This window comes from Nerophis ophidion, linkage group LG13, assembly GCF_033978795.1.
Source record: "Nerophis ophidion isolate RoL-2023_Sa linkage group LG13, RoL_Noph_v1.0, whole genome shotgun sequence".
Taxonomy (NCBI): Eukaryota; Metazoa; Chordata; class Actinopteri; order Syngnathiformes; family Syngnathidae; genus Nerophis; species Nerophis ophidion.
In genome coordinates this window covers 59,723,002-59,735,274 of record NC_084623.1, presented here as the reverse complement: position 1 = coordinate 59,735,274, position 12,273 = coordinate 59,723,002, and the positions used below count along the sequence as shown (strand labels likewise).

The 12,273-nt window shown below is 41.5% G+C and overlaps 1 protein-coding gene across 1 annotated transcript in view; it reads right to left on the bottom strand.

Annotated features, from left to right (window-relative positions):
* Nucleotides 1-11,919, bottom strand: part of LOC133564813 (vomeronasal type-2 receptor 1) — a 30,981-nt gene extending 19,062 nt beyond the window's left edge. The window contains exons 1-6 of the mRNA XM_061919319.1: nt 11,371-11,919; nt 6,327-6,618; nt 2,871-3,113; nt 2,613-2,804; nt 156-281; nt 1-92 (exon numbers count right to left, since the gene is read on the bottom strand). The exon at nt 1-92 is cut by the window's left edge and continues 81 nt beyond it. Coding sequence (XP_061775303.1) covers nt 1-92; nt 156-281; nt 2,613-2,804; nt 2,871-3,113; nt 6,327-6,618; nt 11,371-11,597 — 1,172 coding nt within the window. The 5' untranslated portion in view covers nt 11,598-11,919. The remainder of the gene's footprint in view (nt 93-155; nt 282-2,612; nt 2,805-2,870; nt 3,114-6,326; nt 6,619-11,370) is intronic.
* Between the last annotated feature and the right edge of the window lie 354 nt (nt 11,920-12,273).

Genomic DNA, 12,273 nt, shown 5'->3' with positions numbered 1-12,273 from the left:
TCCGGACCCAGCCTACCTAACCCGTTGTACACCCGCGTCCTCTCTTCGGACTTCCTTTGAGCGAGGGCGTAGTCCAGCGTGCAGTTGAAGGCCTGGAAAACACTTCCTGTCATTGGAGGCCCCTTTGGCTCATTAAAGTCCATTTAGGCTCTAACCGTCTCCCAGAACTCCTCGGTGAGGGGATCGGCGTAAGGGTCCAAGTCCAACAGGTGTTGCTGAAGACCAGGAATGTCCGCCCTCTTCACCCCGAAGCCAAGGGTGCCACCCAGAACCGAGCTGGCCTGCACACAATCAAACCATCAAGGTTACTGCCCAGTCGGCACCGGTACCTCATCAAAGAGTACTGAGTACCACTTCACCTAAGATCTAACGGTACCGTGAAAACCAAACATAATTTGTACGCCAGGTCCACTTGGCGGGCAAACAGGCGTACACGTAGCCTTCCGCCAGGCCAACAACACAAACATGTCTGATGGGAAGTACGCAAAAGTAGGCTTCACTTTTTAAAAAGTGCTAGCTCGATGCTAATTTATATTGGAAATGCCATAAACATGCTAGTAGATCTCATCGGCGAGTTCAACACCGTCAAACATGTTAGTCAAAACTACCACTAAGATGCACGCTACAAACAAACAGCTGGTGTGTAATAAGTACAATATTTACAGTATTAACACTGTGTAGGGCGCAACAAGAGACTCATTCAAGCTAATGGCTACTTGGTTGTAATGTACCATTCTCTTTTGAACCGATACGGTACCAGTTCCCATTATCCGTGAATCCACACCAGTACTTCATTTAGTACTTTGGTGTGTAGATAAATATTGTTTATTTTCTGTTGCAAGCGGCCCTAAGATGGGCTCCACAATTTTAATGTGGCCCTCTTTCAATCAATCAATCAATCAATCAATGTTTACCTATATAGCTCTAAATCACTAGTGTCTCAAAGGGCTGCACAAACCACTACGACATCTTCGGTAGGCCCACATAAGGGCAAGGAAAACTCACACCCAGTGGGACGTCGGTGACAATGATGACTATGAGAACCTTGGAGAGGAGGAAAGCAATGGATGTCGAGCGGGTCTAACATGATACTGTGAAAGTACAATCTATAATGGATCCAACACAGTCACGAGAGTCCAGTCCAAAGCGGATCCAACACAGCAGCGAGAGTCCCGTTCACAGAGGAGCCAGCAGGAAACCATCCCAAGCGGAGGCGGATCAGCAGCGCAGAGATGTCCCCAGCCGATACACAGGCAAGCAGTACATGGCCACCGGATCGGACCGGACCCCCTCCACAAGGGAGAGTGGGACATAGAAGAAAAAGAAAAGAAACGGCAGATCAACTGGTCTAAAAAGGGAGTCTATTTAAAGGCTAGAGTATACAAATTAGTTTTGAGGTGAGACTTAAATGCTTCTACTGAGGTGGCATCTCGAACTGTTACCGGGAGGGCATTCCAGAGTACTGCAGCCCGAAATGAAAACGCTCTAAAGCCCGCAGACTTTTTTTGGGCTTTGGGAATCACTAATAAGCCGGAGTCCTTTGAACGCAGATTTCTTGCCGGGACATATGGTACAATACAATCGGCAAGATAGGATGGAGCTAGACCGTGTAGTATTTTATACGAACAAGAGTTTGCCACTCCTGACCTGAGTGTGCTCTCAGTGCTGCTGGAGTGATCGGCAAGTGCGAAGAGCAACCCAGGTACTGGAACACGGCACCTTTGGGTTTTACGTGAACCAGTGCCCGGAAGAACCTGCGGGATTCTCTCGGTACCGGATTGGGTACCCATTGCTACACACAACTGCCATCTAGTGTCTTGGTATTGCAATTGCAAGCAAAGTCTACTGTTTAATGCGCACAAAGAAAAGTCAGAAGTGTAAAAAAGAAGATATATCACCTGGAAAGTTTCATGTTAAATAAAAAATGATGAAATTAAGGAATCGTGAGATGGACAGGCGGATCGGTGCGGCGTCTTCAGTAATGCGGACGTTGTATCGATCCGTTGTGGTGAAGAAGGAGCTGAGCCGGAAGGCAAAGCTCTCAATTTACCGGTCGATCTACGTTCCCATCCTCACCTATGGTCATGAGCTTTGGGTCATGACCGAAAGGATAAGATCACGGGTACAAGCGGCCCAAATGAGTTTCCTCCGCCAGGTGGAGGGTTTCTCCCTTAGAGATAGGGTGAGAAGCTCTGCCATCCGGGAGGAACTCAAAGTAAAGCCGCTGCTCCTCCACATGGAGAGGAGCCAGATGAGGTGGTTCAGGTATCTGGTCAGGATGCCACCCAACGCCTCCCTAGGGAGGTGTTTAGGGCACGTCCAACCGGTAGGAGGCCACGGGGAAGACCCAGGACACGTTGGGAAGACTATGTCTCCCGGCTGGTCTGGGAACGCCTCGGGATCCCCCGGGAAGAGCTAGACGAAGTGGCTGGGGAGAGGGAAGTCTGGGCTTCCCTACTTAGGCTGCTGCCCCCGCGACTCGACCTCGGATAGGCGGAAGATGATGGATGGATGGATGGATGGAATTAAGGAAACAAAGATGATATATTATTGGTAGCGCTGGTTTCAAATCGGGGTCCCGTGTGGGTAGAAATGTGAAAACTGCTTTTTACCCCCGGTTGCTTGAGGAGGGCCGAGGTGACCCAGGCCTCGCTGGCGATCCAAGTCCGGTCGGTCACGTTGAGACGGATCAGCTCCGGGACCAGAGGACTGAGGTCCACGTCTGAGGAGAAGACCACGATGATCTTGGCCGTGGACTCCACGATGGTCTGGGCGATCCTCCGGATGTCTTCAGGAGAACTCCCCTGGCGGAGAATGTCGACGTGAGGGTGTGAAGCAGCAGAGATGATGTCATCGTGAGCAACAGCCACCTTAGGGAGGGTCTCGGAGAAGGCCATGCACACCCCGGCCTCCTCCACCTGCTCCTTGAAGTCCTTGATGCCGTACTTGCCGTAGTCGTCGTCCGAGGCCAGCGTGCCCACCCAAGTCCAGTTGAAGTGCAGGACCAGCTGGGCCATGGCTGAGGACTGGTGCTTGTCGTTGGGGATGGTCCTCAGGAAGGTGGGGAACTGGAACTTGCTCTCCAGGGCGGAGCAGGACGAAGAGTAGCTGACCTAAAAAGGATGGGAGGAGCTTTAACTCTCGTCAGGATGAGCGTCGGACTTGCAACCTTTGGCAACAAAGTCAAGTGTTTCCAAAGTTTTAGGGAGGTGGATTTCCAACATCTCACCCTTTTTATGAATATTATATCCATTTAAAATGAGGCTGAAGTTAGCTGCAAAACAAATTAATCATACATTTGAATTGAAAATATGTTTTATGGAATAATTGTGTCACTAAAGCAAAATTATTTTGGGGAAAAATATTGCGTAAAAAATGAAAATGGCGTAAAATAAGCAAATAAATACTAACTTATAACCGAAAGATAGATCTGGATTTGAATCAAAATCCATCTTGTTAGAAATTGACATATTTAAGTCGTCAATTACTTCACAGCAAATATTACACTTTGAAACATTTTTTGGGGGGAAATATCATATAGAAAATTAATGTTTTCTTTGACAAAAACGGCATAAAAAATAAACATAAATAAAAGCTTATAATCGTCGGATAGATCTGGAGTTGATATACAGATTTTAGCATTGAAAGTAAAAATTTAAATATAAGTGACTTATTTTAACACTTTTATGAGTGGGACCCTTTATAAATATTAACATAATAAAATAATAATATAAAAACTAAATAAATTAATACAAACTTAAAATCGACGGATAGATCTGAAGTTGATCAAGAGATTTAAACGTTGAAAGTATTAAAAAAATATATAATTTATAACTTATTTTAGCACTTTTATGACTGGGACCCTTTATAAATATATATATACATATAATAAAATAATTAATAAATAATATAAAAAATAAAGAAATAAAACCATACAATTGACGGATAGATCTGAAGTTGATCGAGAGATTTAAGCGTTGAAATTATACAAAAAATTATAATTTATAACTTATTTTAACACTTTTATGAGTGGGACCCTTAGTGTGATTTTTTTTTTAAACGGTTATTGCTATAAAAAAAATAAAATCAAAATTTATGTTGTTAGTAATTATTGACATATTTAAGGCGATGATTACATCACAACAAATACTCCACTTGGAAAAAATATTTCGGAAAAATATCATATAAAAAAAATTACGTTTTCCATGACAACAACAGCATAATATAAACAAATGAATAAACACTTACAATCGACTGATGGATCTGAAAAACGACCACAAGATGGTGCTGTTCCTACAATGACTCAAACAAAGCCATGAACAAAAGTGACCACAAGTTGGTGCTGTTGCTACAAACAATGGTTAAATACAGAATTACACAGGGAGAAGAACAATAGTCATCCCTCGTTTATTGCGACTAATTGTTTGCACGCCTGCCTGTCATCAACACATTTCTGCGGGTAGGATTATTATTAATACATTTAATATTTTTTATTTCAGTGTATCACCTTCTAAATACGTTTTTAACATAATTAAAGGCCTCTAAACATTAAATATTAACCATACCTTTTTACCCGATATAGTAGCCTGGAGTGTGTTCTACTGTCAGCTGTCACACACGTTTAAAGACTTCTTAAAACTTAAAAAAAAATACTTAACTGTAACATGAAAACCTAAATAAGTACTTGAATGTGACTAACTGGCCGCTAAAGCCAGCTCTCCAATTAGCTAAATACCCTACGATGAAAAAAGATGTTTACTTTTTAAGAGTTTATACCGAGAAACTTGTGATACCAAAAACATACAAAATAAATGCAATTGGAAACTGAAAGCGCTAATGTAAAGCATAAAGCTATGCTAGCTTTATGCTTCAAACCATACTTGAGACAACAAACGTACATTTGAAGTAAATAAATGTTATATTGTCAACTTAACACACTCACAGACGTTGTTTGTGTAAGAAATGGATTTATAAGTCCGCGTGGAAACAAACTATTAGACTTCTACTTCTGGTTCAAAACCAGGACCAGGAAGTCACTCCTAAGCGGGAAATCTGCAATGAGCAAAAACGACCACAAGATGGTGCTGTTTCTACAAACAATGGTTAAATACAGAATTACACAGGGAGAAGAATAGTCATCCCTCGTTTATTGCGACTAATTGTTTGCACGCCTGCCTGTCATCAACACATTTCAGCAGGTAGGATTATTATTAATATTTTTTATTTCAGTGCATCACCTTCTAAATACGTTTTTAACATAATTAAAGCCCTCTAAACATTAAATATCAACCATACCTTTTTACCCGATATAGTAGCCTGGAGTGTGTTCTACTGTCAGCTGTCACACACGTTTAAAGACTTCTTAAAACTTAAAAAAAAAATACTTAACTGTAACATGAAAACCTAAATAAGTACTTGAATGTGACTAACTGGCCGCTAAAGCCAGCTCTCCAATTAGCTAAATACCCTACGATGAAAAAAGACTTTTACTTTTTAAGAGTTTGTACCGAGAAACTTGTGAAACCAAAAACATACAAAATAAATGCAATTGGAAACTGAAAGCGCTAATGTAAAGCATAAAGCTAAGCTAACGTTATGCTTCAAACCCTACTGGAGACAACAAACGTACATTTGAAGTAAATAAATGTTATATTGTCAACTTAACACACTCACAGACGTCGTTTGGCTAAGAAATGGATTTATAAGTCCGCGTGGAAACAAACTATTGGACTTCTACTTCTGGTTCAAAACAAGGACCAGGAAGTCACTCTTTTAAGCGGGAAATCTGCAATGAGCAAAAACGACCACAAGATGGTGCTGTTTCTACAATGACTCAAACCAAGCAATGTACAAAAGTGACCACAAGATGGTGCTGTTTCTACAATGACTCAAACAAAGCAATGAACAAAGGAGCCCACAAGATGGTGCTGTTTCTACAATGATTAATTTCAGAATTACAAAGAGAGAATAACGATAGTCATCCCTCGTTTATTGCGACTAATTGTTTGCACGTCTGCCTGTCATCAACACATTTCTGCGGTTAGGACTATTATTAATACATCTAATATTTAAAATTTCAGCTTTCCAAATAAGTTTTCCACACGATTAAAACCCTCTAAACATCAATATTTAAACATAAATATTAACCATATCTATGTACCTTTCCCCCGATATAGTAGCCTTACGTGTGTTTTAATGTAGACTACAGGACTCTCTGGTAGCTCACAGGATCATTGCTACAGTTGTCACCCGGCCACTACAATATAAAAATTACCTAGAAATATTTCATACACCTTCTAAATTAGGGTGTCTTTGTCGCACCTTACCTGGGGAAAATGGTAAAGTCCAAGGATCCTGGCGGTGGCGATGGACAAGTCAGACCCCCCCGCCCCCACAAGAGCGGCCAGAGGGGGCCCGGTGCCACAGCGGTAGTTTGGTACGGCCTCGTCCTGGCCACTCAGGTACGTGAGGGTTCCTTCCACCGCCTTGGAAATGGTGAAGCAGGAGTCGTAGATGACGTAACCCAGCTCGGTGTTGGGCAGCAGGTCGGCCATGTTGTTTATTTCATGGATGGCAAACAACATGGTCTGAGTCCAGCGGAAGGTGCGGTCGTTGAAGCTGCGTTAGGCGGGAAGACATCAAGCGCTAACTTCTGGGATCTGGCACTTTCACCACACACTCGATAAAATCCGGAGTTCTGTCATCATTTCCTGCTTTTAATATAGAGTCTAAAAATGTTAAAAGCATGCTAACGTTGACAGGGTAATGATTTATGCTAGCACCTGAGCTAATGTTGTACATTCAAACCTAAAATCATGGGTTTCATTACTTGGCCATGTTCTAACTGTTCTTTTTGTTCAAGCATTTCAGCTAATTTTCTACATTTCAAACAAAAAATAATAGATTTTGTTGCGCGGTGCCGACTTGGAAGTGTTCTATTCCCATGTCAAAGGCTTTATGCTAACAATTTAGCTCATTTTTTCTATAGAAATCTATATTAATATCGCAATTATATTAACTGACCCCATGTTAGCATGGTAACATAAACATGCTAATGTTATACGTTATCTTTTTTATCAAAAATATTTGTACATTTTAATCTAAAAATTATGGATTTTGGTTCTTGGAGCCCAATTGGAAGTGTACTGTTCCCATTTAAATAGTTTATGCTAACATGCACCTGGGGATAGGCCCCTCCCACCTCCAAAGACATGCACCTGGGGATAGGTTGATTGGCAACACTAAATGGTCCCTAGTGTGTGAATGTTGTCTGTCTGTCTATCTGTGTTGGCCCTGCGATGAGGTGGCGACTTGTCCAGGGTGTACCCCGCCTTCCGCCTGATTGTAGCTTAGATAGATGCCAGCGACCCCAAAAGGGAATAAGCGGTAGAAAATGGATGGATGGATGCTAACAATTTAGCTAATTGTAATTGTTCTAAATGACCACATTGTTAGGCTTCACGGTGGAAGAGGGGTTAGTGCGTCTGCCTCACAATACGAAGTTCCTGCAGTCCTGGGTTCAAATCCAGGCTCGGGAAATTTCTGTGTGGAGTTTGCATGTTCTCCCCGTGACTGCGTGGGTTCCCTCCGGGTACTCCGGCTTCCTCCCACCTCCAAAGACATGCACCTGGGGATAGGTTGATTGGCAACACTAAATGGGCCCTAGTGTGTGAATGTTGTCTGTCTATCTGTGTTGGCCCTGCGATGAGGTCGCGACTTGTCCAGGGTGTACCCCGCCTTCCGCCCGATTGTAGCTGAGATAGGCGCCAGCGCCCCCGCGACCCCGAAAGGGAATAAGCGGTAGAAAATGGATGGATGGATGGACCACATTGTTAGCATTATAGCATTCGCATGCTAATGTTTTTTGCTAGCATTATACCAGGTTTGTTTGTATATTTAAACCTTAAAATCATGGATTTCAGTAGCAGGCACCATCTTGGAAGTGTGCTAGGCTATCCATGTTAGCGTGCTAATGTTTATGTAAATAATTTGCTTAATTTTGTATGTTTATACCTAAATCCACGGATTTCTTTCACTCGCCATCCTCTTTGAAGTGTGTTGAAGTTCCCGTGTTAGCAGGCTAACATTTGATGTCAGTATTTTAGCTAGTTTTGTACATTTAAACCTATAAGTCATGGATTTTGTTATTGGGCGCCGTCTTGAAAGCACGTGTAGCTTCCATGTTAGCAATGCTAACATCTTATGCCAACAAGTTAACTAATTTTATATATTCTAAATCTAAAAATAATGCATTCCGATACTTTACTCCACCTTGCCAGTGTACTGTTAGCATGTTTGCTTGTTGACAGTTTTATGCTAGGATTTCATTGCTTGGCGACATCTTTGAAGTATGCTAACCGCTAACATGTTAGCATGCTATTAATAATATATTAGCATTAGCATGCTAACATTCTTAGCCAATTTTGCTGGTGTGCCATTGTCTTCAATACTGGGCGCTATCTTGCTAGGATGTTAACATTAGCATATTTTTTTTTTACATGTGTGTAGCTTTAATGCTAATGAACTATCGTGTACTTGATCCACTTTGACATAAACACTGAAACTCGGCAGTGGTTAACAGATGTTATTCGTCACATACAACAAAGTAACATTAGGTAAAGGAACAGGGGGGGACAGCCATTAACCACGTTAGCATAGCTACATGCTAAGGCTGCATTTTAACATCACGCTGGTTAGCATCTTCACTGAAAAAAAAAAACTAAAAATCAAATTCCCAGGTCTGTTACTGACTGATGGACAGTTGGCATAACTTCGGGCTTTACATTAAGATGTGTAGCAAAGCCTGCTTGGTTGAAAAGTTGTAGATTTGTTTGATTATAAAAATATTGCTGCTATAAATAGATTAAAAAGTGTATTTTACATAATAGGAGACTCTAAAAATGTATCAAACGTTCATAAAAACCTTGCTGTTATATTCTTTAGCGTTTATTTACATGCTACAATACAACATGAGCTACTGTATTTCCTTGAATTGCTGCCGGGTATATAGTATGTGCCTGCCTAGAATTACTGCCGTGTCAAACTCCTTTCGCAAAATAATTAGCGCATGCTTAGCATTACCGCCGGCTCAGGATTAACGCCGGGTCATATTCGTTTTGCAAAATATTATTTTTATTAGCGCATGTCTAGAATTTCCACAGGGTCAAACTCGTCACGTCACGAGTGACACTTCACCTGTCATCATTTTCAAAATGGAGGAGGCTGATTTCAATCATTTGAAATCGCATAAAGTGAAGAAGATTAAGAGCTATTCAGTAGGATTTAAGGTCCAAGCTATTGAATATGCTAAAAAGAACAGTAAGCAGCTATGTTTTATTAATATACCGTAGCTGCGTGTGTCAAATATGAGTCATTAAATGACTCCCGCCTCCTGGTGGTAGAGGGCGCTAGTGATCCTTCTTGCGACTACTCGGCTGCAGAAGAAGTGACAACAAGCAGCAAGAGTGAGCGCCGATCGTTTATTTTTTCACTTTTAACATGGAGGATTACATTTTTAAAATAAAACCGTTTTCTAAACTGGACTTTCAATGGAAGCAGGAGGCAATAAAGGAAGATCTCCATCGAGACAGAGAGACTTTTAAAACTGAAGAAAGATAAGGAAGACTTCTATAAACAAGTTATCGATGCTTTTGATCAGAAGGAGCTGCACATGGACTTCATTTATAAGTAAAGGTAAGACCATAATAACGTTTTTTTTATTAAATGTGCTTTTCATGATGGTATCCTTACATCACACTCAAATTTATAAGCGCAGGCCTAAATTTACCGCATGCCTTTGGTAAGTGCCGGAGTGAGAAGAGGTTTTAAATTAATTAGCGCCCCGGCGGCAATTCAAGGAAATAGGGTATTTGATATCAGGGGTGAATCTTCTGGACATCAAACAAGTCAATCAGATTCCCATTCCTGGGATGATGATTCCATTCAGAATCGATTCTCACTTCAAGCCGAATCTGGCAATGTATCATATTTGGTACGACGATAATAATGAAACTTTTTCAAAACAGGTTAGGAGTTAGAAAAGTTCCTTCTGGGTCTTAAAAGGTCTTCAGAAATGGATTCTTATGACTAAAATATTGTTTAAGTCGCCTTTTAAAAACTCTGAATTGATTTAGAATCAGAAAGAATCTTAACTTGGATTGTGAATGGATTTTTTGTAATAGAAGTCTTTTAATTGAAGTACTGATACCAGTGATACCGATACTGATACTGGTCCTTTTTACTTGGAATGTTGTGATTTAAACTTGTCCCTTGGGATTACAGTGAGAATAAAATGCACAAGAAAGATGTAAAGACAGCAATATAAGACCTTGTATCGACATCCATCCAAGTCTACTTGATAACGACATATTTGGGCAAAACAGGTCCACAAAAGTATCATTGTTTTTATTCCAATATTTTGGATTTTGAGCCCCAAAATTCTCCCGTTTTGCAGCAATGTGAACAATTAATAAAGAAAACAAAAATAAATCAAATCAATGTCATCACAGTGGTATCGATCTGATACGGCTAACACCCTTGGTATCGGAATTAGAGTGGATCTTTCCACCTGACTGGCAGCCGTGAATAACATGTTAGCTCAGGGGTCGGGAACCTTTTTGGCTGAGAGAGCCAAGAATCCAAATATTTTAAAATGTATTTCCGTAGGAGCCGTATAATATTTTTTTCAACACTGAACACAACTAAACGCGTGCATTTTTAAGTAAGACCAACATTTCTAGATTATAATAGGTCTCTTACTCTTTGTAATAACTGTTATTTTGAAGCTAACTGTGGAGGGGGCGTGGCCTGCGGGACTGCAGCGAAGCAGGTTGTTGCCAGGACCAGCCTTGAAATCAGCAACAGGTGCATAGAAGGCCCACCTGGGCCTTTTTATCTCATTTATAAGCAGCAGCCAGAAGGAGAGAGAACGAAAGAGGAAAAAGACAATTGCTGGAAAACAACTGAGAGACTTATTGAAAAAATAAAACAATATTGTAGCACTGAAACAGGCTCTCATGTCGGTGCTTGGTGGTCTGAAGAACCCCCAGGAGGACAAACCCTAAACTAACTGATAATAAATGAATCACTTCTTACCCTTATTGCAACTTCTTCAACAAGTGCGGTAGAAAAAAGGATGGATAGAGCATGTTTTATATTTTGAACATTATTTTTAACAGTCTCAGCTCAGATTTGCCTGAGAGCCAGATGCAGTCATCAAAAGAGCCACATCTGGCTCGCGAGCCGTAGGTTCATTACCTCAGTGTTAGCTTCTTCTTCTGGCTAATTGCTCCCTGAGATGGAAGAGTTTGACAGCTGTGCGATACGTGAGTGATGTGATATCATGATTCCGGGAGTAAAACGTCGACTCACCCCTCACATCCTGAGGACCGGGACAGTCCTGAAGTGTTGGCGTCGGGCGACGACACCACGCTGTTGTGCACAGGAAACATCCCGCCGATGACCACCTTCTTCTTGTCCACGTCCTTGAAGCCGCTCAGCTGGAACTTGGCCTTCAGCTTGCAGGCGGCCTGGGAGGAGACGACCCCGACACACTGCAGCAGGACGCTCAATCCCAGCACAAAAAGTATCACTTTCATGGCGACCTCCCTCAGACGCCTTCAGGTGAGCTCTTGGCGTGGAGTGAGGAGACTTGCAACATTAGCAGCAGGTGTTGCCCTGGTCCTCAAGGGACACCAACACCGGGGAGGAAGACTACAGGACAAAAAACATTCATATACACACTTAAATTTGACCATGAATTGATGAAGGTGGACCCCGACTTAAACAAGTTGATAAACTTATTGGGGTGTTAGTATTTAGTGCTCTATTGTACCCAATATGTACTGTACTGTGTGATCTACTAATACAGGAATCAATCAATCAATATATGAACATACATATATATATATATATATACACAATGGGGCAAAAAAGTATTTAGTCAGCCAGCGATTGTGCAAGTTCTCCCACTTCAAATGATGACAGAGGTCTGTAATGTTCATCATAGGTACACTTCTACTGTGAGAGACAGAATGTGGGGGAAAAAAATCCAGGAATTCATATTGTAGGAATTTTAAAGAATTTATTTGTAAATGATGGTGGAAAATAAGTATTTGGTCAAAGCTCTCACGGATGGAAGGAGGTTTAGGCTCCAAATCTCAGGATACATGGCCCCATTCATTCTTTCCTTAACACGGATCAATCGTCCTGTCCCCTTAGCAGAAAAACAGCCCCAAAGCATGATGTTTCCACCCCCATGCTTCACAGTAGGTG